Source organism: Camelina sativa, chromosome 2, assembly GCF_030686135.1.
Source record: "Camelina sativa cultivar CO46 ecotype springtype chromosome 2, ASM3068613v1".
Taxonomy (NCBI): domain Eukaryota; kingdom Viridiplantae; phylum Streptophyta; class Magnoliopsida; order Brassicales; family Brassicaceae; genus Camelina; species Camelina sativa.
Window position 1 is genome coordinate 2,708,875 of NC_141881.1, and position 25,268 is coordinate 2,734,142.

The following is a 25,268-nucleotide window of genomic DNA, read 5'->3' on the forward strand; positions in this document are numbered from 1 at the left end:
ACATTAATGATCGGCTGACTTTTATTATGAGATTATTTCTATTATTATACTTTATGGATCAAATATCGATTCATAAATCAGTCGTACTGTGAAGAATTTTGTTTTCCTAGTTTATGGTTTAGCTAATTATTTGTCTAATCATCAAGTAATCTAATTAAGAAGTCTTGGACTTTCAGTTTGCTAAAAAAAACGTGTGAATGCCGTCGCAAAACTACGGGTGCTCAAGAGCTCTAGTAATAAGATTGAGCGTATCTTATTCATTAGGGAATGTACAATATATATAGTCTCATACAATAGGGTTTCCATAAGCACTAATTACATTTGTATCCTTCTCTCCTTTATACACCCCCTCAAGATGGAGACAGGGACTTGACTCCAATCTTGTAAGCTAGTTCTTGAAAACGTGGCCGAGGTAGAGGTTTTGTCAAAGCGTCGGCCAACTGATCATGTGTCGAGATATGGAAGACACGCAAGGCACCGGATTGAATATAGCCACGGACGAAGTGATAATCAATTGCTATATGCTTCATTCTTGAGTGGAACACAGGATTTGAACAAAGATAGGTAGCTCCCATATTATCACAGTATATAACCGGTGCTGCTGATAAGGTGATGCCCAATTCTGAAAGAAGTGAGCATATCCACTGAAGTTCCGAGGCTGTGTTTGCAACCGCACGGTACTCCGCCTCGGTGGAGGAACGAGCGACACTCCTCTGTTTCTTGGAGGACCACGAAATCGGACTTCCCCCAAAGTAGACAATATACGCATTTGTGGAGATGCAATCACTTTTATCACCACCCCATTCAGCGTCTGAAAAAGCATGGACAGTAAGAGGACAGTCCGAGCGAATAAAAATACCATGAGAAGCTGTACCACCGAGATAACGTAAAATCCTCTTAGCAGCCTGCCAATGATCCGTGGTTGGTTGGTGCATATATTGAGAGAGACGGTTTACCGCAAAGGCAATGTCTGGACGGGTAAACGCCAAGTACTGTAAACTCCCAATAACCATGCGGTATGTTTTAGCATCAGCAAGAGGTGTCCCGGAGTGTAACGTGAGCGGTGACTGGGACATCGGTGTCGCCACTGGCTTCGCACCAAGCATGTTCGTGCGTGCTAACAAATCGGTGATATACTTTCGCTGCATCAGGTGTAACCCCTGCTTCGTTCTGATTGCTTCAATGCCAAGAAAATAGCTTAGAGGACCAAGATCTTTGAGTGCAAAACGAGACGCAAGAGAGGCATTGAACGGTTTAACCAGAGACGATGGACCAGCAATGATGATGTCGTCTACGTAGACCATGACATAAAGAAATTCCCGATTGTGTTTGTATGTGAACAACGACGTATCCGAGAGTGAGTTTATGAAACCGAGTTGAATCAAAAAATTACGCAGTTCTTGATACCAAGCTCGAGGAGCTTGTTTCAAACCATAGAGAGCTTTCCGGAGTCTACATACATGGTGAGGGCGATCATGATCCACAAATCCTGGCGGCTGCGAGACATAAACTGTTTCATTGAGTGTACCTTGGAGGAACGCATTATTGATGTCAACCTGATGAATGCTCCACTCTCGTTTAACCGCAATCTCAAGTACCAGCCGCACAGTAGTCGATTTTATGACCGGACTAAAGGTTTCCGAATAGTCTAGTCCTTGCTGCTGATTGAAGCCGCGAGCAACGAGCCTCGCCTTGTACCTTTCAATGGACCCGTCAGTACGATATTTGAGAGTAAAAATCCACTTACAAGGTATAACATGCTGCGACGGATCAGGCGCTTCCAGATCCCATGTGCGGTGTCGCATCTGTGCGTCGATCTCCTCTGTCATAGCCTTACGAAAATTAGGATCTTTAAGCGCTTGAGCCACAGTCGTGGGTATCACCGGAGATTTCGCAGCCAAAAGATTAAGCCTTTGTTTTGGTTTGGTAATGTTGTTTTTGGCTCTTGTTCGCATAGGATGTATATTTTGAGGATGTGATGGTGGTTGGATTATATGAGGTTGTGGTGATGGGGATTGAGGGTCTGGTGTGGATTGTTGATGAGAGGCAATGGAGGATGTGTTTGGCGACGGTGGATGCGAGGAAGAAGATGACGATAGGGAAGCAGATTGACCAGATTGTAATGGGCTTGGACTTTTCGAAATTGGGCCTGAATGTGAGGGAGAGGTCGAATTTAGTGGGGTTGATGGTTGTAAAGTATTTGGGCCTATTGTTGTTGGGCTTAGGATTGGGTTTGAGTGGGAAATGTTTGGTGCATTATCGGACAAGGATGGCTGCAGCTCAAGCGATAAAGAGTTATGAGATCGTACCTGTGACGGTGATTCAGACGAAGACCGAGGAGACACGACTGGAGGAAGCGGTGGCGAGGTGGGTGGCACTGGGTGAGGATCCGAGCACGACGGCGAGGGGGAATGAGTGAGTGGCGAGGGCACATAACTGACGGGGGCATGCGGTGGTGATGACGTAGCCGAGTCAGTCGACGGTGGCGGTTGTGTCAACAAGCGAAACGGAAAACTCGTCTCAATGAACTGAACGTGACGAGATGTATACACTCTACCAGTTGTGAGCTCCATGCACAAATAAGCGCTTTGGGTGAGAGAGTACCCAATAAAAACACACGGAGTAGAACGGTCGTCAAGTTTGTTCGTCTGGTACGGACGGAGCCATGGAAAACACGTACAGCCAAATACACGCAGTTTCTGATAATTGGGTGACAGGTTGAATAATTTAGCATACGGAGACATACCATGCAACACATCCGTAGGCATGCGATTGATAAGATAAGTGGCTGTAGCAAACGCATAGGACCAATACGTCTTCGGTACCGATGCATGACTCATGAGAGACAAACCTGTCTCAACAATGTGACGATGTTTTCTTTCAGCAAGACCGTTGTGTTCCGGTGTGTGGGGCGGTGTTGTCAAATGTGATATACCACTAGCCGCCAAAAAGGACCGTAACGCAATGAATTCACCGCCATTATCCGTATACAACGTTTGGATTCGACTCTGAAAACGATTTTCCACCAAGGCTTTAAAAGCTATAAAAACCTCCTTTACTTGAGATTTCTGTTTCAAGGGATATAGCCACGTATATCTTGTGTAATGATCCACAATCACAAGATAGTATTTGAACTGATCAATAGAGAAAATTGGTGATGTCCACACATCAGAATAAAGATATTCAAGAGGGTGTGATGATGTGATTGTGTTTGTAGAAAAAGGGAGTTTGTGGCTTTTATTGATCAAACAGTCGGTACACGACAATTGTTTTTGAGAAGTGTTTGAAAGTGGTAAAGAAAAATTTGAAACAATAGCTTTTAAAGTCGAGATCGTAGGATGCCCAAGTCGGAAATGCCATGATGAGAGGTCGGTTTTTGGTGATGGTGATGCCGAGAAAGCGGAAATGGTAGTGCGTGTAACCGGCCACTCATATAACTCATTCATAGTCCTGCCTTGGAGTAACTGGACCCCCGTGCTGAGATCCTTCACCTGAAAGTACGCAGGATAGAAGTGCACAGACACTTGATTATTATTGCACAAGCGATATACCGAAATTAAATTTTTGCAGACATCAGGGACATATAAGATATCTTGAAGCTTAAGAGAGCGAGATGGAGTAGGAAGCAAACCAGAACCCATTTGTGTTATGGGAATACCAGAACCATCAGCTATTTTGACCTCTTCACCACCATTATATGGCTGATGTATAGATAGGTTGGAGAGATCAGAAGTCAAATGGTGTGTAGCTCCACTATCAAGGATCCAGGGAGTCGGGTTGTAGGAAGGAGTTGCCGCAAAGTTGGCTTGTGGCTGCCACGGAGGTGGTGAACTAGTTTGATATCCACCGCCAGAGTTAGAGTAACCACGACCAGAGGATTGCAGCTGAGAACACCACCGTGCACTATGACCGTGTGCGCCACAAATCTGACAACGCCCTTGGTAACCACGACCACGCGAGACGGAACGAGACTGAAACTGGTTACGTTGTTGGGACATGTTATTGTTTCCACGTGATTGCTGATGACCCCGAGTGTTGTGACCTTTATGAGAAGCAATGTTCGCAGAGGCCGGAATAGACGAGGATGCGGTGAGCAACGTTTGAATCTTTAGCTCCTGGTTGATGAGTTTCTCATGGAGAACCATAAGTGACGGCGGTGTGTCACGTCCGGCGATCTGATCTGTAACTTGTTTGTACTCATCAGGAAGACCACCAAGTATATAGTCAATCTGGTCTTCATGCGGGATCGGACTAGCAAGTAACGCCAGTTGATCAAAACGTGTGGTAAAGCCATTGAAGTAGTCTTCAATGGATTTAGTACCCTTCTTCCATTGTTTCAGCTGCTCACGGATCTGAAGAATGTGACCTCTACTCGGTTGAGCATAGGTATTGGTAAGAGTACTCCAGATCTCAGCCGATGTAGTTGCTTTGGAGAGAAGAGGCTGCACCGATAAGGAGATAGCACCAAGAAGACTCGAGAGTAGTAGCTGATCCTGCCTTAGCCAATGTTTATAGGCAGGATTAACGGTGGTGGTGCCGTCGGTGGTAAGAGTGGCATTAGGGGCGAGCGTTGAACCATCAAGATAACCGGCAAGATCATAGCCATTGCATAAGGCATGAACTTGACGTTTCCACATCAGGAAATTAGTAGATGTGAGCTTCGTAACGTTAGACATATTAACGTTAACGAGAGATGACGCATCGGCGGGGGCAACGACTTCAGAAGTTGCAGACATGATCGACAGAGGAACGAGAAAGGAAGAAGAAGACGAGAGAAAGAAGCAGCCGGCGAGAGAAAAAAAAAAAAATTTAGGGTTTTAACCTTCTATAGCTCTGATACCATAATAAGACTGAGCGTATCTTATTCATTAGGGAATGTACAATATATATAGTCTCATACAATAGGGTTTCCATAAGCACTAATTACATTTGTATCCTTCTCTCCTTTATATCTAGGTCATACTCATGGACATAGCTAAGTTTTAAATTTATAGGTCATTCTTGTCTAGGTCTCATAAGCAAAGAAAAATTAAATATGAGATTTGCTCAGATGTCATATAATTTAGGTACTATTTTTAGAACCATACAAATTTTTTTCTTTTTACTATCATATTTCAGGTATATTTTCTATATCCAGCGTGTCCTGGTTGCAGATTCTATATCCAGATTTTAGAATCTCTCTGAAAACATGTTGCTTTTGTTTGCCTTGTCAACTTATGAACTCGTTCATGTCTCCTCTTTTCTCTATGTTCGTACTATACTTTGGTTGTTTAAAATTCCTTATTTTCCTTTGAACTTTTAGTTTTTGAGAGCGTGAGTGTAGCTCGACAAAAACGATGCGGTGGTTTTTTATTTCTTAGTGATCGGCTGATTTAAATTTATAAATCTACTGGTGCTCAGGAGCTAGGTCTTACACTCATGGCCATACTTGAATATTAAAGTTATAGGTGATTCTTGTCCACGGCTAAAGACATTGAAGCTAAATTGCTTCCGTTATTCTCTCTTAAAAGTTAATGATGATCATGCACTAGTTTTGGTGAAAGCATGCTTGAAATACGCTACCTCCAGCTTCTTGAGAATAAGAAGACTAAGGGAGAGTGGCTTAAAAACACCATTCTTGATAACAATCCTGACTTGGAACACTTTAATTTACGCAAGTGTTTCAACATTAACCTTGTTGGAAATCTAGAGAAGTGATATTGAGAAAATATTTTAAACGCCCCAATGAGTCAACTGATGATTACCCGATACCGAATTTTGTCTATTTTGATTTAGATGAGATGACTTGGGCATGCAACTTATATGGTGGTGGTGACATGGAGGTCGACTATGATTTCTAAGGTGCCAGTAACATAGATTTCGGATTAGATATTAAATCTTTATGCAGAAAACTTGTTGTTTATGCTGATCTCCAACTTATGAACTCGTTCATGTCACTTTTTTCTCTACGTTCGTAATTGCAGTGTGTCCTTATTTTGATCTTCTCTAATTCTGTGCCCGTTTAGAAGACATGCATGTGCAATAAAGTTTAATATTTTGCATACCATTTCATTCAATTAAACTATTCATCATGAGAAATTAAACATGAATAGAAAATTTAAAACCATGGAAGGCCTGACTCCTTAGCTAACATGTGCCATCACGCCATTGATCATAGGTTACATAGTGATAGTCATCAATAATATACTAATGGTAAATATATATATATATATATATATATATATATATATATATATATATATATTTATATAATATACCTAATGATAGTCATCAACAATATTACTTAAATGGTTACCAAAAACATCTTTGACTGAGTGTATGCCTCGTATGAAAATCTGTAACTATATTTTAAACTAAAATTTGTACTCGTGCACACACAGGATTTTAGTTAAAAATATTTTCTATCAATATAAATTCTTAAGCATAGATATAATCATTCAAACTTTTGAGTATAAATCTGTATAAACACTAAATGTACTTTACTAACTGATATATAATATATATATTGTTGAAGATAATATTTTTTTGTTATATCTATTTGCGCAAGATTTTGGTTTAAATTTTTTATCAATAAGAATCATTAAATATAAATATAATCATTTGGAAATTAAACTATAAATTTATATAAACGTCATACTTATTTTACTAATCTATATATAACATATATTGTATAGTGTCACAATAACGTTTTTCTAGAAAATTAACAATATACCAAGTGGTAATAAAAAAATAACTTAATAACCTCACTGGAAGAGTAAACAATATTTTCGACTATCTTCTTACCTTTTATCTTTAGAAAAGTTCATTTCATATTCATATCCCATGAAACATCTTTTTAAAAGTTCTAACATCGAATGTCGATCGTTGACCTAATTACAGAGATCATTTAAACATATCAATATCCCACATTAAATACAAAAATATACAAAGTTTCATGAAAAAATTTAGTGCTATGTCGCTACAACGGGGTTGTCCAAGTGCATCACCTACAATAATAAAATTTTTGACCAAGTCAAGAATGCTTGGATGGTAAAACTATTAAACCCGCCAATGAATATCCATTCACTAACCTAAGTTACATATTTTTCTAAAACCTCATATATTAATTTTGTGATGCAACCTCAACTTCGTCTTTTAAAAAAAAACATAGTATACTTTAAATATGTTGTTTCTGCCAATGTTTTGGGTTAAAAACATTTGATAAACTTGATGAAATCTCAAGCTTGTTTTATATTTTATATTTTTATCACGTTATAGAATTGTAGCTCCAATTGATAATATGCATTTTGAAATTTGCTACCACAAATCACATGTCACTTTTGTAACGGGCTACATATCATTTTCTTTTTATATATTTTGTAACCATTGATTTTATTTTTTTAGATGGATTATTTTTTAAAAACTATTTTTATAGTTTTCCCGAAAAAAAGTGTGACCCTTACAATATTTTCGCTTTAGATCAAAACTTTTAACTTGAGTTGAGTGATTAATCTTTAATTTTTTAAAATGAAATTTAATAAGAAATTTTTGTAGTATATGTTTCTTAGAAACTAATGTTTCATTTCAATTTTTTTTATGTTTAGAATTTTATAAATAGAAATACATAAAAAAAATTTTACTCCACCATACATTGAAATCTTACTTCCATTCTTAAACTCATTAACTCATTCTAAATTTTGGAATATGATCATTTTTGGTTAAAATTTGAATAATAAAATTATTACTTAACAAATTCATAGTTTATTTTTACTATTTTAAAATTTTTATTTATTTTACTTAATTCATTTTTATATAGTTATGTTTTTATTACTTACTAAAACAATTTATATTAATTTTTTTACTTTTAAAAATTTTAATTAATTTTTCTTAATTCGTTTTTTATTTATTTGTATTATTATTAATTATAAGTGGTAAATATGTAATTAATGAATATTTAAAATAGTATTTTTTATGTAAAAATATTTAATATTACTTAAGTAGATGATGATATGGAAGAAGGAGAAGAGATAAAAGTTAACTTTATATATACCACCACAATAATGTTATCAGCATAATATGGAAGATTCACTTTTGACAAAAAATAAAAATGAAATTAAATAACTAGGTTGACTAGAGAGTTATCTAAAATAGAGATTTCTGTAAGGATTTAGAGAAGCACATACTTATTCTTTTCTTCTCTTAGAAACAGAAAAGTAATTAACAGTAAAAACAAAAATAATGAGTATCACAAAAACTTATGTTATTTTTTTTTCTTGTAGTGATCTTGATAAATTCATTGTCCAACTCTGGCGTCTTGGCTTCCTCAGGTATGTTGTTATTCTTCAAATGTTAATTTTATTTTAAATGTAACTATTGAATATAAAATTTATTTTTTAAAAAGAAAAAATGTAAAACCGTTTTTTTAATTTTTCTTTTAACATAAATTCTACATGTGTTGTAGTGATTGAAGCATCAAACTATGATTCATGCACTAGACCATGTACAAAAATGTATGGAAACTATGAATGCTGGTATGACTGTATCTTCATGAAGTACAAGGATGGACAGTGTGTTGATGGACGATGTTGTTGCAAACATTGATAGATAATCAATCAGTGATTTATCTATTATCAGATTTATGTATGCTCTTTAATAAAATAAAACATCTATACTATTAAAACAGGAGTACTCATGGACCAATTTTTGGACTATGATTTTGTTTTGGTAGTTTTTAAATAAAAAGGTTAGTATTCAATAATTATTCATATATTAGTATATCATTGAAATACAATTCTCTAACCTTTCAAATTAAGTTGGATACACGGGGGTCATTTAATATCCAATTAGTTGACCCGAATATCTCTCCAAATATTTACCGTTGATTATCAAAATAAAATTCAATCTTGGCCACTGATTTTTTCAATGGTTTTTATTTAAATTATATATTTAGATTTCTGAATCTTACAAAATTGCTTTTATAGCGTTAATAATATAAAGTTAATTAATATATAAGATATGTGAAATTAACAAAAATCAATTCAAATTCATTTTAATGGATAGATAAAATATATCTAAAATCAACTTATTTGTAAATACTCTCTAAAGCACAAAATATGCAAGATAATATATAAGATATGTAAAATTAATAAAAATCAATTCAAATTTATTTTAATGGATATATAAAATATATCTAAAATCAAGTTATTTGTAAATACTCTCTAAAACACAAGATATGCAAGAAATATCTTTAAAAAGATCTTATGTAACTAATATATTTTGTAATAATAAATAAAAATAATATATATTTATAAAAATAGACTATTTCATGGATTACAGTTGTTGTTTAAGAAAAAAAAAATCATTTAAAAAAAAAACAAAAAAGAAGCAAAGAAATTTCAATGTATATTTGTATTTCTAAATAGTAATTACCCTAAAATAAGTATTTAAAACTCTAAAACTCAATAATTAAAATTGGTTGACTATATTGTATTACTATATATTTATGCAAAATTGAATATTAATAAGTATCTTTTAAATTTATTTACTATGCTATTGCAGAAGGAAATAAATTTGATGTAAAAAAATGTGAGAAAAACACAAAATTTAGTTATGTTCCTAATCAAAAATTTTGGACGATAGAAATTGTCTAATAGTTAATTATTTAAAAGAGAAAAGTTATGGGACATTAAAACGTTTACAGGTAAGGACGAGATGAAACAGGACGGGACAAGACAAGACGGGATGGGACGAGATGTCTTTGCCATTCTAAAATAGTTACATGTAGGTTATATAAGTGCAATAGTCCAAACTAAAACCAAATTAAAATCTGATATTTGGATTTAACACCTATAAGCATACTGTTATCGCTTAACTGCAAAACGATCATTGTATCATGCAAAGAATTAACCATGTCTAAACAATGTACTTATCTAAATATGTTTTAACATTTTTAATGTAAGTAAACCAAATATACTACTCAACACTATTTAAAATTTCAAAATTATAAAAAACACATCAACCAGAATATTTTATGCATACGAAATATACATAAATTAATTACAACATGTATCATCCCGTGCTGTAGAAACTTTTCACCACCAAATATATGAACAAACTTTTCTAAAAAGACATCTTTTATTTTCAGTTTTCTCATTTTCCATTTTTTAATTCTATTAAATTACAAAGCAATAACAAAATCAAACCGAATTACAGGTTTTATTAAAATAGAAACGATTCTATTCCACATTTTGTTTGATTTCCTACTAAAATCGGATGGAATCCAAGATAATTCTATTCATGACAAATTGACAATATCAGTCAGTGGTGTGGTGGGAAATGTAATTTGCCTATATCAGAGGAAATATAATTAGCGCGTGAGTGTTATTCGCTATATACGTGTGGCCTTGCTTGACCTTCCTTCAGCTATCGACAATGCTTTTAAATCTGGACCGGATCGGTCCAACCGCGATTCGGTAAACATTTCGGTCTGAATTACCTTTAAAAATCGGATAAATAAAAACTCTAAAGGAACCAAAAAAACTCGCTAAAAATCCATGAACTGGTGGTTGAACCGACAGATCGGACCGGCAGATCGATATTAAATTAAAATATATTATTTTTATCACATTTCAAACTTAAATCAAATTAAAAATAAATGTTGTTATTTATATAAAGAAAGTCACTTAGTTATTTTATCTAATCATTTAAAATTTTAATTTTAGCTGTTTAGTATTTATCTAGGTTTTGTTCATATATTTAAAGAAAAATAGATATTATATTTATAAAATGTAAATATAAGGTTGAGTCTAATTATTAGACGTGGCATGAATTGTACCACAAACACAAAATACTACGTAAACCTAGTTTTGAATTAGAGACGGGGGGAGCCATAAAAAGGTCCGAACACACTACACTTTCACTTCTTATCCTCAAAAAAATGTCTGCCTCCTCCTCTACATTGGTGCCTCCGCTGATGATGAGAGAGGAAGAAGAGCCGAGAAACTGGACGGAGCTTCCGTCGGAGGTTACGTCTTTGATCCTGCTCCGACTTGGTGCAGTTGAGATACTTGAAAACGCTCAGAAGGTGTGCAAACCGTGGCGACACATCTGTAAGGACCCTTCCATGTGGCAAAAAATCGATATGCGAGACCTGGGAAACCGAAGATTGAAGGATTTGGATTTCGATACCTTGTGCCGTCACGCTGTTGATCTCAGCCAGGGCGGCTTGCTCGAGATCAACCTTGAGTACTTCTCGTCCGATTCTCTCCTTGCTTACATCGCCGATAGGTTCTCTTTTGTTTTATGGCTTTTATTTGATTTCATTGTCTGGGAATAGTTAGTTAGACACAAAATGTCCGAGTGTCTCTGAATTGTGTTTGTCAATTCCTTTTTTCTCTCCCATGTGGATTAGGGCAAGAATTTGGTTTAACTTATAATCATTAAAATTTTGTTGTTTTTCTTTTTTGTTTTGTTTATCCTTTCACTGGATCTGGCGATCTGCGAGTAATGGCTTTGGATAGTCATTTACTTAATTTCCTTGCAACATAAAGTTTTATTTTTTGAAGGATACAAAATAGTCCTAGTTCTCACATTGTTCGAGTCTTGTCTTGTGTCACTCCGTTACTCTCATCATATATAGGTTATTAGCATATATGAGAAGATAGCATCAGCTTATAGAACTCTTATCACATAGAATAGCTTAAAGCACCACTAGAGTTTTATTTTTTAAGCCATGTAATTAATAGACGTCCCAAACGCATTGCTGGTAAGACGTCACTCTTTGCTCTTCTTATTTTACATGCTTCTAAGTTGATTAGTACTTTGAGAATGTCTAATCCTTATTGTTCTTCTTAGTTGATGATTTAACTCTACACTCAATTAATTGCAGATCAAGGAATCTGAGAAGTCTTGGAATTCAAATGTTCTTCACACCTATCACGAACGGAGGACTTGTGAACGCAATCGCCAAACTTCCATTGCTTGAAACCCTTGAGGTCTCACACACATGTTTTAGACTGAACTTGAAAGCTATAGGCCATGCTTGCCCACAGCTAAAGACATTGAAGCTAAACTCCTCAGGGTCAGGGTTTAATGGGTTTGATGAGTTTGATGAGTTAGGTAATTATAGTCCGATTCACGTCAAAGGTGATGATGATTATGCCCTAGCAATCGCCGAAAGCATGCCCAAACTACGCCACCTCCAGCTTCTTGGGGACAGATTAACTGAAACGGGCTTGAACGCTATCCTTGACGGTTGTCCTCACTTGGAACACCTTGATTTACGCAAGTGTTACAACATTAAGCTTGTCGGAAATCTTGAGAAGCAATGTTTGGAGAGGATAAAAGAGTTCAAAGGCCCAGACGACTCAACCGCTGATTACCCATATGATATCACTTTTGTCAATTCTGATTTTGACGACTCATATTTTGACTACTATGATAGTGATAGCGACATCGTGGCCAACTACGACTGAGCAAGGTACTGGGGACTAGCAATTGAATCTCTCTAAAAACAATTTTCTTTTGTTGGTCTTGTCAACTTATGCAGTCGTTCATGTCTCCTCTTTTCTCTATGTTGCTAGTAGCAAAGACCTTATTTCCTTTGAACTTTTAAGCTTGTGCGTGAATGTATAAGTTGCGACAACGATTGAATGGTTTTTTCTTAAGTGGGTATACATTAATGTTTATCGGCTGTGTTTTATTATGAGATTATTTCTATTATTATACTTTTGACCCGAACAAATATCATAAAGTTTTCCTAGTTTAAGGTTTAGCTAATTATTTGTCTAGAACAAGTAATGTAAGATGCCTTGGACTTCGAGTGTGATATCCAATGGTGCTAAAAACTTGTGAATGTAGTAGTGCTCAAGAGAGCTCTAGGTCTCATACTTATGAACATAGCTAAATTAATGAACCAGTTTCGTCAATTTTGATTTAGATTATGGTTTTGTAAAATATATGGCGGTGATTACATTTTGAGGTTGACTATAATTTTAAGGTGGCAGTAACTATATTTCTGACTACCCTATTGAATCTTTATGAAAAATGCAGAAAAGATGTTGTATATATAGATATGCTGGTCTTGCCAATGCCAACTTATGAACTTTTTCATGTTTCATTTTTTTTCTCTCTCTACGTTCATATATAGTTGCGGTGTGATCTAAATAACCACATTCATATTTTATATTATTGTATATTTTGAATTACTCTATTTTATAGTAAAAACATAGAAGAATATAATTGGAGATGTGATCTAAATAACCACATTCATCTATAATTGTATTTTATTAAATTAGACATATGTACGTAAAATCAAACCGAGCTATACTTTTGAGCTCTTTTACTAAAATTGAATGGAGTCCAAGATATACTGTGGTGGTAAATGTTTTACGAGCGCGTGTATTTTGCCTAGGATACCTAATTAGAAAATCAAAGCAAACATAATTAGCGCATGAGTGCTATTCGCTATATGTGCGTGTGGCCTTGCTTGAGTCTTCCTTCAGCTATCCAGTATGAGTCTTATTATTGTACGTAGTCCGTAGACCTAATTTTTAAACTAGAGACGGAAGCGGAAAGGTTCCAAAAAACTACACTTCACCCCTTCTTATTACAGTACTGAATTGATAACCCTATTTTTTTTTTTATCTTCAAAAATGTCTTCCTCATCTGTGCCGTTGTCTGCTTTGGAGCCTCCACTGAAGAACGAAGAGCCAAGAAACTGGGCGGAGCTTCCATCGGAGTTGATGACTTCGATCCAGTTTCGTCTAAGCGTGGTTGAGATACTGGCCAACGCTCAGGTGTGCAGACCGTGGCGACGCGTCTGTAAAAACCATTTGATGTGGAGGAAAATCGACATGACGAACTTAGAAAACCATGGAAAGCTGAAATTAGATAGCATGTGCCGTAACGCTGTTGATTTCAGCCAGGGTGGTTTGGTCGAAATCTACACTGGGAACTTCGTCGACATGATCTCCTCCGGTACATCCCTGATAGGTCAACCTATCTTCTCTCTATATATCCCTTACCACTCTCAAGCAAGCTATGTTTGAATTAAGTGTTTCATTAAAATCTTCAAATGCTGTTTTATTTAGGAAAATTGTTGGCTTTTAGACACAAAATGTGTCGGTAGACACAAACGTTGTTTGAGAATCCTATAATAGGATAATATGTTCATGCCTTTTTAATGTTTTACGACTCAAAAAGTTTCATTTTTATTTTGAAGTGACTTGAGTCTTGTTTAGGAAATAATCCTTTTTAATATGTTCATGCCTTTTTTTATAGGAAATAATCCTTCGTTCTACTTCTCACATTGTACAATCGAGTCTTGTTTTGTTTGACACCATTACTGTCATACTTAATTACTTAACCTTTTCATGGTTAATGCGGAAACAACAAGTTAGGTTTTACGTTTTAGCATACAAAGATTATCAGCTTTTATTTGATTTCAATGGACTTTGCGTAGTCATTTTACTTTTACTCGAGAATGTTATATATGCCTTGCAACTTAAAGTTTTCTTTTATGTACTCTACGTTTGGTATATTAGATGCACATATAATATATATATATATATATATATATATGAATTTAATTACACTTATCCTTTTTCATGCTTCATGAAATCAAGTAGTTAGGTGTTTTTTTTGGCTAAATTAAAACAAGTAGTTAGGTTATTAGCATAAAGAACAATATCATCAGCTTATAGATTTCTTACCATAGACAGTATATGATATAGTACTTGCTTAAGCATTACTAGATCGTTTCATTTTTGAGCCTTGTACTAGTCGTGGCATTGCTCGTAACACTGCATTATCTGCTCTTTTTATTTTACATGCTCATGAGTTGATTATAGTACTTTGAAAATTTCTCTTTATTGTTGTTGTTCTTAGTTTATGATTTAATTCGACGACACACAATTATTTGCAGATCAAGCAATGGAAGTTTTGCGATTCCTTTGTCCGTCGTACTAATTGGAGAGGAAATAGGTAATCACACAATCGCAAAACTACGCCACCTCCAGCTTCTAGGGAACGCACTGACCAACACGGGCTTGAACGCCATTCTTGACGGCTGTTCTCATCTGGAACATCTTGATTTACGTCAGTGTTCCAACATTCACCTTGTAGGGGATCTCGAGAAGCGTTGTTTGGAGAAGGTCAAAGTTTTGAGACGCCCCAACGACTCAACAGCTGATTACCCATATGATACCAGTGTACTCGATACGTATTCATATGATGATATACCCTGTCTACTTGACCAGTATGCCATTATGGGCGGCAATGGCCTTATGGACCGCGATGACCTTATGGCCGGCTTTGACCTAATCGGCGGCTATAACAATAACATTATGTGCGGCTATGACTCAGGTACCAAGGACTATCGTTGGGAGTAGATATTGAATTCTTTTTAACAATGCAGAGACAGGTTCACTTTGCTGTGCTTGTTATGCTCAGTTGCAAGTGACTTATGAACTTGTTCCTGTTTTCTTTATCTCTGTGTTCGTTGATTATAAATTAAAGACGGAAGTTCAATGATCCAAAACTACTTTAATTCTCACTACATTTGAATTTTTTTTATAATCAGATACTACTTCCTCCTCTTCGTCGTCGTCCACTTCTGTTTCTACACTGATAAATGACGAAGAGCTTAGAAACTGGGCGGAACTTCCACCAGAACTGATATCATCGATCCTTGGCCGGCTTACCTCCATTGATATACTGGAAAATGCTCAGAAGGTGTGCAGATCTTGGCGTCAAGTCTGTAAAGACCCCTCGATGTGGCGCAAGATTGACATGGACAACCTCGGAGCCATGGGAGCCATGGGGTACGACCTTGAGATCATGTGTCGTCATGCAGTTGATCGTAGCCAGGGCGGTTTGGTTGAGATTGACATTTTGTACTTTGGTACTGATGATCTCCTCGAGTACATTGCCGACAGGTTCTATCTCTCCCTTTTCGTGTGATTCAAAACCACACCTATTTTTGTTTTCTCTAAGGGATATTTTTGACTTCCTTAAGTGCCTTCATTGAAATTTTGATTTCCTTATATGAGAATTTTTGATTTCACTTGTTGAATAGGGTATGCCAATTCTAAGGTTAGAATGGAAGATCTTAGTAGTTTCAGTGAGTAGTAAAAATTGGGGAAATTATTGTTACCTTGTGATGATGTGTTTCGAGAATCATTGTGTCACTCTTTTTAAATAGAAATCAATTTGTTGAATCAGTAGTTTTAATAATAATGTGTTCTAAATTCAGGTTTGTGAAATCTCTTGCTCTTCCATTTTGAAGTAGAATATATCCACTTGAATCTACTATTGTTATGTTTCTGAGGTTTAAATGATTGACTTCAGGCTTTTCATGTGCTATAAAAAAAGTTCTTTTGCATCTTTGTCGTTCTTCTTCTTCTTTATATTCGATTATGTTTATAACCTTTCTACAAACAATTATTTTGCAGGTCGAGTAATCTGAGAATCCTAAGACTTATAATGTGCTATCCAATAGCAGACGATGGATTTATCGAAGCAGTTGTGAAACTTCCATTGATTGGAACACCTCGAGCTTTCACACTGCTCCTTGTCAGGAGAGTCTCTGAGAGCTGTAGGCAAGTCTTGTCCAAATCTGAAGACGTTGAAGCTAAACTCCGAGCCTGACCCCAATTTCAATGATGATGAGTTTAACAATGATGATGCTCTAGCCATCGCAGAAAGCATGCCTGAACTACGTCATCTCCAGCTTTTCGGGAACATATTAACGAATGTGGGCTTGAACGCCATTCTTGACGGTTGTCCTCACCTGGAACACCTTGATCTACGCAAGTGTTTCAACGTTGACCTTACCGGGAGTCTAGGGAAGCGATGTTCTGAGAGGATCAAAGATTTGAGACGCCCCAGTGACTCAACTGCTGGTCACCCATATGGTGGTACCTTTATATTTGATGCCCCCAGCTATGATCCCATCGACCATTATTGGTAGTTATTGAATCTTTCTGAACAATGCAGAGAACATGTTGCTTTTGTTGGTCTTCGTTTATGACTCGTCTCTTATCGCTATTTTGTACTTCGAAGTTTCAGGATACAGTACTTGTTATTTCCTATTGAACTTTCTAAGCGCGTGATTGCAACTGTGAGATTTGAGAGGTGAGAACGATGCAATTACGGATGAGTTTAAATATGGGCCTAGGCCCAAGAGTTTAGGTAGGCTTGGTCCAAATGAGTTTCGTAAATAATGTGATACCATGAGGACCTAGTTGCAAAATTAGAGAGACGGATGAAACCTTTTAACTTCACACTCTTGTTTAGTGACGTTTCCGATACCAAAGAGGAAGAAGAATGGAATCGTCGTCTTTGCCTCCGGCGATGGAGGTCGGAGAATATAGAAACTGGGCGGAGCTTCCGCCGGAACTGATATCATCGATCCTCCACCGTCTTGGCGCGATTGAGATACTGGAGAACGCTCAGAAAGTTTGCAGATCGTGGCGTCGCGTTTGTAAAGACCCTTCCATGTGGCGTAAAATTGACATGCATAACTCGGAAGACATGGAATGCGATCTCGAGATCATGTGCCGTCATGCAGTTGATCGTAGCCAAGGAGGCGTGGTTGAGATTGATCTTTGGTACTTCGCTACTGATGATCTCCTCAATTACATCGCCGATAGGTTCTCTCCCTCCCTGTAACTCAAAATCTCGCCCAATTTTTTTATTTTCTTCAAGAGGAAATTTTCAATTCTTGTGTAGAGATTTGAGGTTGATTTGATTTGAAGTCGTTAGGGTTAGAAATGGTCCTTGTGAGAATTGGGGAAATTGGAGGATCTTGTGTTGTGTCTCACTCTTATGATTGTGTTAAACACAATAATTATATGCAGGTCGAGTAATCTGAGAAGCTTGAGACTTAAAAGGTGCTCTTATATAACAGACGATGGATTTGTTGAAGCAGTTGTGAAACTTCCACTGCTTGAAGACCTCGAGGTGTCATACGGCTCATTGTCAGGAGAGTCTTTGAAAGTTATAGGCCAGTCTTGCCTGAAGATGAAGACATTGAAGCTAAACAGGCATCCTCAAAAAGAGAATGACGAAGATGCTCTAGCGATAGCTGAAACGATGCCTGGACTTCGCCATCTCCAGATGTTTGGGAACGGGTTATCAGACACGGCCTTGAACGCCATTCTTGACAGTTGTTCAAACCTGGAGTATCTTGATTTACGCCGGTGTTTCAATGTTAACCTTGTTGTTGGTGATCTGCAGAAACGGTGTTGTGAGAGGGTCAAAGTTGTGAGACACCCTAATGACTCGACTCATGATTACCCATTTGATGCTTCGTTTATAGACATGGGTTCGTCAGATGATGAATATCCTTATGGCTTCTCTGATATCGAGCTGATGTCAGATGATGAGTATGATGATTTCTATGACCTCTCTGGTGCTAGTGACCATTCTGACGATGACCCGTTTGATTATTACGATGACATGCTTTTCTAGACGCACCAGAGATTCACGCAGGTGATATCTTTTCAAACTTATGCTCATAGATTCAATGGAGTTTATTTGTCCTTGTGGTATGTAACCTTTAGTATTGATGTCTTTTTCTGTTTGTCTTTGTAAGACTTCTAAACTCAAGAAAAGTTTCAGAGATGGTGATTTGATTATCTTCCTTTTGTCTAAATTTTTTGAGTTTATTCTGCAATATTAAAAGAAAGCAAGCCTTGTGTTTTGCTTAAAGCTTGTTCTGTTTAAAACTCAGACAACAACAAGAAATGCCAAATCATCGAAACTAAAATATCTAAGCATACTGTTTCCTCTCAGTAAAACAATCATCAACACTCTAATAGAAACATGAATCTTTGATGCCTCATGTAGAACACTCTCTGCGAAGACTAATGAGGTTTTGGAACAAATCCATCAACTGCGAAATTTCTTGTGGCTGACGGAATGGCCAAACGGACACCATCTAGCTCTGGGCTTGCAATGACTTGGCATCCGAGTCGTGACCTGAAACATTGTTCAGGGAACATTTGATACTTTCATATAAACATGTAAACAGATCAAGCTACCATTTCTTTCTTAAGTACAAAGAAATTTACGTTTCTGTAAGCCCAAAAGCAAGATCAAGCATATCATTCTCTTCATCTGTTGGTTCTTCAAGTTTGTTGTAATATTCTGTGTCCTGTAAATACAATTTAAGTTACTTTATCAGCAAAATCCTGGTTTTTAGAAGAATAGAGCATGATCTATTTGTGTACCATCACGATCACGTGACACGTTGAACACGCTAGAGAAGCCTCACAAGCCCCTGGAGATAAATTAAAAACAGTCTGTGACTTCTCAATTCGATAAAGGGGCCAATCTTACAAACATTAGTTATAAGAAGAAGCAATGGAGAAATGAGAAGAGAAGTCTGTGCCTTCAAGGTCTATATCATTTTCATGAGCAGCTTCGAGCACTGACATTCCAATAGGGACTTTAACAGGGATTTCCTCTCCATCTTTATCGACGAAGATAATGGTTATCCTTTAAAAAACAAGATTTTGAGAAGTATCAGGCTCATATATTACTTCAATCCTGAAGGAATACATTCTCGATGTGCACATTTCTATATTGAAGAATTGAGAATAAACTTACTTTTCAGTTTCTTCGTCACCCTGCTCAGAGGAAGTAGCTGAAGCAGTATAAAACCTATGGTTCTTCAAGAAGAATGCTTCTTGAGAAGTCCTAGTTTGCCTCTGTACTATTGGCTTTTGAAAAGAAGAAATGGGAAAGATTCAACATCATCATCGAGGAAACTAAAAGAGAAACCGTATGATTGACAAAACCCAGATTTGTTGTAAATTCAAACGGATAATAACCAACCATAGACAAACCACCCAATTTCTCAACCATGAAATCTTACAGCATCTAGGCCTTTGAGCATAACTAAACACAGGACTCTTTCTATTGATTCCTGAATCAACTCTCATTCAGCATAGTATGAATCCATGTATATAACTGAACGCATTAAAATTGTCACGTAATGATTCATCTAACACCAAACAAGGGTAGAAAAGCTACATTTCGCTCTTCTGAAATCATTTATGACATTCTTTAAGACTTATTACTAACACAAGCTTCTACCTAGCCATATAATATGGTGATTCTCTAACAAAGAACCCTATTCTAAGTTTTAATCAGTGTCTATACATCAAGTAACACAAATCATGTCTGCAAATGCAAAGTGTAACCGAGTATAAGAAATCGAGAACAAGCTCAGACAAACCAAAGACGGCAAGTAGTGGCCATACGACCGTTGTAGATTCCTTCTCCCAAGTGTTGATATATATCCCTCTGCCAAAACAAGAAATATACAGAGCAGCAAAATCTTAAGGCAGCATTGTATGAAGGACTCTAATACGCATACGCATTTTGAAATCGAAGTGAGATTAGAAACTTCATATAGCAAACGTATCAATTTGAAGCACATAATACCTCTTGCGAGCTGTTTAACAATGGCAGACCCGAATCTTGAGATTCTATGACCTAACATCGTTCACTGCCGCCTTTGAGAATTAGCTGAAACCTTCAAAGAGCTGAAATTTAAACCTAATTTTGAGTGCGACACAAAAACGAGGCAAACCCAGAATGCAATAAAGCTGAAAAGAGTACCAAACGCACCAATCTAATTATCTTGAGATTAAAATTTATGCATAAAAATCCAAACTTGGGCCGCAAATGAAAAAAATTGAAAATTTATCGTAGAGATTAATTGAGGGAAGAAAAAGCCATTCACTTTTCGAAGATCACAAACGAAGAAGAGATCAATCTTAAGTTTGAAGAAAGAGAGGGCTTTGTGTTATTACTGTTATATAAAGAACACAGAGGACCTCAGGAATCTCAAATGTTCTTCAATCTTTTATTAGATCTTAAACCCTTTTTTCTCCTCCTTGTATTTTTGTTCTTTTCAATTTGGACAATTTCTCAAACCAAACCGGATTGTACCGGTCTGACCCAAACAACTAATGCAACATTCATGTAAGATTATTTGATAAACCAGAAACCAATCAGAACAATTTGCCTCTGAAGTCTCAACACAAAAAAAACAATTACCAAGACAAAAAAACAGTCTACAAGAGATAATCTTATGAGAAGAAGAGACACATCAAAGTTCCAACGTCGAAATCTAAACCGTTGCACAACAACAATGGAACAAACCACTTATTGTCTAGTCTTCAAATAGACCCAAGAATCTAGCAAGTCTTCTTGCTTCACTGAGAACTCTCAAGTTCTTTTGTAATAGCACTTCTGCTTCGACCAAAAAGCTCAAGCAACTTCATCCAAAACTCTCATTCCGAAGCTCCTCTTCAGCTTTCTTAAAAACCTCATCCCAACCACTACCAGAACTCACATCAAGATAATCATAAGGAACAGCTGTTTTCAAACCAGGAAGCACACTACGACGGCTCTCAACAATCCTCAGTTCCAATTCATCATCACATTCTCCATAATGAATCTTCTCAAGTTCTTCCCACGTAAACATCAACGGCAAAGTAGAACCACACCAAGTATTGAAATCTATTAGCTTAACCCTTCTCTCCTTTGTCACATAAACATCAAAAGTGTAATTCTCTGATTCAAACTCCAACCTAATCTTATCATCAAAGAACTCTTCAATCAACCCCTTGAGCAAGTCCTTCTCACTGAGAAGAATAGGGTAAAACGTAGTTACCTCACGCTGGCTAATCCCAACAAGCTCGTTTGATTTCACAAAGCATCTAAACTCCATCTCAGGCTTCAAAGAAGGGTACCATTTTCTCAACGCAAGGTAGAAACTTTCTGGTCTCGAAGAGACTTTGTCACTACACGAATCATAAGCATTGAAGAGATCATGAACCAACGAATCCGAAGAACGAAACAAGAGAGCAATCTCATTGAAACAAGTACAGCTAAGATTCTGTGATGGGCTAATCCAAGCTGCATCCTTTGGTGCACTCCAATTCAGCTTCGGTAAAACTGTACCGCCTAGGGTTTCGATTGATTCCATGATCTCGATTTCGAGTTGTGGGAACGATGGGGGATTCAATGGCGTCTCTGCTTCGTTATCTGAACCTTCGGAGACTTGGAAATCATCTTCTTCTTCGAAATTGTGGACTCTATTGGGCATCGCGTCTTCGTTTGTTACGGATTCAGGGAGAAGAAACGGACCAGAATCATCGGTGAGGTAGCTGATGAACGACTCTGGAAGCTGGTGAAATTTGGTTCTAATGGTTATGGATCTGAATTTTGGATACCAGTTCTGAATCTGGCATCGATTTACTTCTTCCTCCTTCATCGCGGGACTGTGAATGACACAAATTGTTTCTTCCGCCGGCGTTGATGGGGAGGTTTTAGGGTTTTGTTTTGAAGACGATGATGATGATCTCTGGCGGTGAGTGTGAAAAATTGAAAATAGATTAGGGTTTTGTTGCTAGAGAAATCTTTTAATGGGCCGTATGTATTGAGCCTGAAAAGGCCCACATAACACTTCTGGTTAAATATTTAAGTTATACAGTAAAACCTCTATAAATTAATAAAGTCGGGACCATGAAATTTTATTAATTTATAGAGGTTTTAATTTATCGATAAATTAATAATTATTAATTTATAGAGAAACTTTCTTAATTTGGTAAAAAAATATTAAAAATAAGATTTAATCTTTATAACTAATATTTTTATAAAATCAGTTACAATGAAAATAACAATTATCATGTTTTGAAGATATCACTCAAAGATTTTTATATAGTAAAGATATTAAAAATGAATTCTAATAAAAATTAATATGTAGATATATACATATATTTAGATAATTTTATATAATTATTAATTTATATTATTGATGGGACCATATATTTACAAAGGAATTTCAAAAAAATATTATTTTATTATATTGTCAAATAGTGTCCAAAATTACACTAGTCCCAACTTGGGACCAGAGAAATTTATTAATTTATAGACATTATTAATTTACCGAGTATTAATTTATAGAGGTTCTACTGTATTAGTGATTGGAAATATTACTTTTTAACATGCTTGGTCAACTAGTAAACGTTAGAGAAATGCGGACGTTGCAAGGCAAGTCTACCAAGAAGATTGATTTTGAATTACAAGACCAAGACATTGAGAAAGTTTCTTTTATAATTGGCAATTATAATAATTTCATTTTAAGATTTTTATCCAATAATAATATATTTTTCTTTGTGGTGATGTTTACTTTGGTATGTTTGATAAAGAGGGGCAAATTAAGACTTTAACAAATGTATGTATGAAATTATCTATTTGCTTGGATAATAAATTATATATTGAGAAATTGCAAGAAATTGATGACAGTGTGAATGATGAGAAGCTCAAGGAGATGTTCTCTGAGTACGGGAATGTTACCTCTTGCAAGGTTTGTCATTATCACTAAACGATATTCATTAGTCTATTCTGAATAACAAGTGTACTTCAGAAATTAGGAATGTCTCTAGACTTAGTACGGAAGTTTGTAATTTTTTAAAGGGCTACAGCCTTCGCACTTCCACATGTATAATGGCCTTAACAATTTTATATTTAAATAATTCATTGAAATCTTAGGTAAATAAACTTTGGTTAGAGTTTTTATTCATGTGAAATTTTGATTCATTGTTTTTTCTTATAATTACGATTTAAATTAGAATTTGATTAGACTTTATGGTGATAGAATTATGAAACTAAAATTTAATTAGAAATTTACGATGATTAGCACATATATTTATGGATGGTGAGAGATTTAACCAGGTAATTTTGGAGGTCCTCTATTCAATATGGAAGATAAAAGATGAAATTTACATTGAGTATTAATTATATGTCTAGCTACAAAATCTCCAAGGGGTATAAAATTGTTCTAGATAGTGGTTGAATGTGTTGAAAGAGATATGTCTTACATGGAAGTTTGTATAATGTTTGATAAATGACAGGTTAAGATATATTGTATAAGACTCGATGAATGAATATTTTTATTTTATATGAATTTTGAATGTTATTTCACAAACAAATTTCTCTAAATTTCATTATATTGCCAAATATGGACAAATTTTGTACTTATTGCACTACAATAATTAATTATTATTTTTGTTTTAATTATACTAGTCAAGAATATGAGATTTGCATTGAAAATATTAAATTTAACTAGATAAAATTGTATCACTTGTATCATCTTAAATCCTGTATTAAAATTGTAATGTGGTAGGTTATAAGAAAAAATATGTATGTAAATAAATCAATTTTAATTTATATATTTATTCTATATAGATAAACTAGACAAGGGTCTGCATAGAAAACCGCGCAGAAATTATATACATTTTTATTGATGAAATTTAAATTTTAAGCAGTTACTCACACACTTTTATTTAAATTAAATATGATATTTTTTGCCTTATACATTCTATTTTGCAATACACCTTCAATTTAACTAACTATTTAATCATATTAAACCAGATTCTAATTTAACAGCCTCCATCGTAATGAATAATAACTATAAATTTTATATTAAAAATAACATGTCCATGATCGTATTAAATTTATATTTTAGTTTTTAATCACTTACTAATAAAAAATAATATATTACAACAAAAAAAATATATAATTTTGTTCCAATTAAACTAATGTCGAATTTATTTTGTTAATTATTTCGAATTTTAATATTTATTATTTTTTGGTTAAAATCTCTGTTAGATAAATTTTTTTCTTGATATAAATCAAATGTAATTGACTAATAACATGCGTAAATTTAGAAGATGTACATATATATTTTTGTTAGTTTTCCTTCTTGTTTTTTTCACATTAATTAGAACATGTAACCATGAGAAGTAAACTAATGTTAAATTTCTTTTGTTATTTTGAATTTTTTAACAGTTATTACTCATTGGTTCATATCTATGCATAAAAATACGTTTAAAATTAGAAGATGTATATTTATTTTTTGTTAGTGTTCCTTCTCGATTCTTTTCACATTGTCAATTACGAATAAAATATACTCTATCACAACGACAAACACAAACTATAGTGTCTTGAATGTAACATAATTAAATGAATGCTAGATAACTTATACTGTTCTTTTGCTTTTTTTGAATGTTAAATTGATTGATCGAAAATATGTTACATGTACAATGAGTTTCAGGAGCTACTTTCAGAAACTTAAAACCAAAATTTGTATTGTTGTTTCGAATTTCAACCTTCATTGCTATTGGTTAAAATAAAATAAAATATATATATACATGTCAAAATCTAATTGACCAATAATATTTGTGCTCGTAAAATTATAGCTGTAAAAA

At 35.2% G+C, this 25,268-nt stretch overlaps 4 protein-coding genes and 2 pseudogenes across 8 annotated transcripts; 4 read left to right on the top strand and 2 right to left on the bottom strand.

Annotated features, from left to right (window-relative positions):
- The first annotated feature begins 8,217 nt into the window (after nt 1-8,217).
- Nucleotides 8,218-8,740, top strand: LOC104715582 (putative defensin-like protein 55; annotated as a pseudogene). Its single transcript, XR_015575560.1, has 2 exons — nt 8,218-8,306; nt 8,441-8,740. The product of XR_015575560.1 is annotated as a putative defensin-like protein 55 (transcript).
- Nucleotides 8,741-10,866: 2,126 nt separating this feature from the next.
- Nucleotides 10,867-12,699, top strand: LOC104715714 (putative F-box/LRR-repeat protein 21). Its single transcript, XM_010433101.3, has 2 exons — nt 10,867-11,265; nt 11,867-12,699. The coding sequence occupies exons 1-2, from the start codon at nt 10,916-10,918 to the stop codon at nt 12,450-12,452; spliced, it is 936 nt and encodes a 311-aa protein (XP_010431403.1). The 5' UTR covers nt 10,867-10,915; the 3' UTR covers nt 12,453-12,699.
- Nucleotides 12,700-16,669: 3,970 nt separating this feature from the next.
- LOC104747624 (putative F-box protein At4g05475 pseudogene) lies at nt 16,670-16,948 on the top strand (annotated as a pseudogene).
- A 272-nt stretch (nt 16,949-17,220) lies between these two features.
- LOC104715692 (F-box protein SKIP19) lies at nt 17,221-18,617 on the top strand. The gene is made up of 2 exons (XM_010433081.3): nt 17,221-17,630; nt 17,838-18,617. Exons 1-2 carry the CDS (start codon nt 17,305-17,307, stop codon nt 18,448-18,450), a joined length of 939 nt encoding a protein of 312 aa, XP_010431383.2. The 5' UTR covers nt 17,221-17,304; the 3' UTR covers nt 18,451-18,617.
- A 6-nt stretch (nt 18,618-18,623) lies between these two features.
- On the bottom strand, nt 18,624-20,950 carry MFDX1 (mitochondrial ferredoxin 1). Of its 4 annotated transcripts, none has more exons than XM_087479853.1 (8): nt 20,802-20,950; nt 20,431-20,531; nt 20,222-20,289; nt 19,591-19,703; nt 19,373-19,479; nt 19,212-19,261; nt 19,053-19,135; nt 18,624-18,960 (listed from the first exon to the last, which is right to left on the bottom strand). In XM_087479853.1, the coding sequence occupies exons 2-8, from the start codon at nt 20,486-20,488 to the stop codon at nt 18,846-18,848; spliced, it is 594 nt and encodes a 197-aa protein (XP_087335979.1). In that variant the 5' UTR covers nt 20,489-20,531; nt 20,802-20,950; the 3' UTR covers nt 18,624-18,845. The 4 variants fall into 4 exon arrangements, with proteins under 4 accessions (XP_087335979.1, XP_010431315.1, XP_010431320.1 ...); XM_010433013.3 differs by having other exon boundaries at nt 20,617-20,884; XM_010433018.3 differs by having other exon boundaries at nt 20,431-20,521; nt 20,617-20,872.
- An 8-nt stretch (nt 20,951-20,958) lies between these two features.
- Nucleotides 20,959-22,368, bottom strand: LOC104715610 (uncharacterized). The gene has a single exon (XM_010433005.3). It carries the CDS (start codon nt 22,268-22,270, stop codon nt 21,272-21,274), a length of 999 nt encoding a protein of 332 aa, XP_010431307.1. The 5' UTR covers nt 22,271-22,368; the 3' UTR covers nt 20,959-21,271.
- Nucleotides 22,369-25,268: the final 2,900 nt, after the last annotated feature.

Bases quoted from the DNA above. Each gene is read 5' to 3' on its own strand.
- LOC104715692 (XM_010433081.3), top strand. From the start codon at position 17,305: ATGGAATCGTCGTCTTTGCCTCCGGCGATGGAGGTCGGAGAATATAGA. The intron at 17,631-17,837 runs GTTCTCTCCCTC...AATTATATGCAG, and splicing joins CTCAATTACATCGCCGATAG to GTCGAGTAATCTGAGAAGCT.
- LOC104715610 (XM_010433005.3), bottom strand. From the start codon at position 22,270: ATGAAGGAGGAAGAAGTAAATCGATGCCAGATTCAGAACTGGTATCCA.
- LOC104715714 (XM_010433101.3), top strand. From the start codon at position 10,916: ATGTCTGCCTCCTCCTCTACATTGGTGCCTCCGCTGATGATGAGAGAG. The intron at 11,266-11,866 runs GTTCTCTTTTGT...AATTAATTGCAG, and splicing joins CTTGCTTACATCGCCGATAG to ATCAAGGAATCTGAGAAGTC.
- MFDX1 (XM_087479853.1), bottom strand. From the start codon at position 20,488: ATGTTAGGTCATAGAATCTCAAGATTCGGGTCTGCCATTGTTAAACAG. The intron at 19,136-19,211 runs GTACACAAATAG...TTGTATTTACAG, and splicing joins CGTGTCACGTGATCGTGATG to GACACAGAATATTACAACAA. The intron at 18,961-19,052 runs GTAAATTTCTTT...ACAATGTTTCAG, and splicing joins GCTTTTGGGCTTACAGAAAC to GTCACGACTCGGATGCCAAG.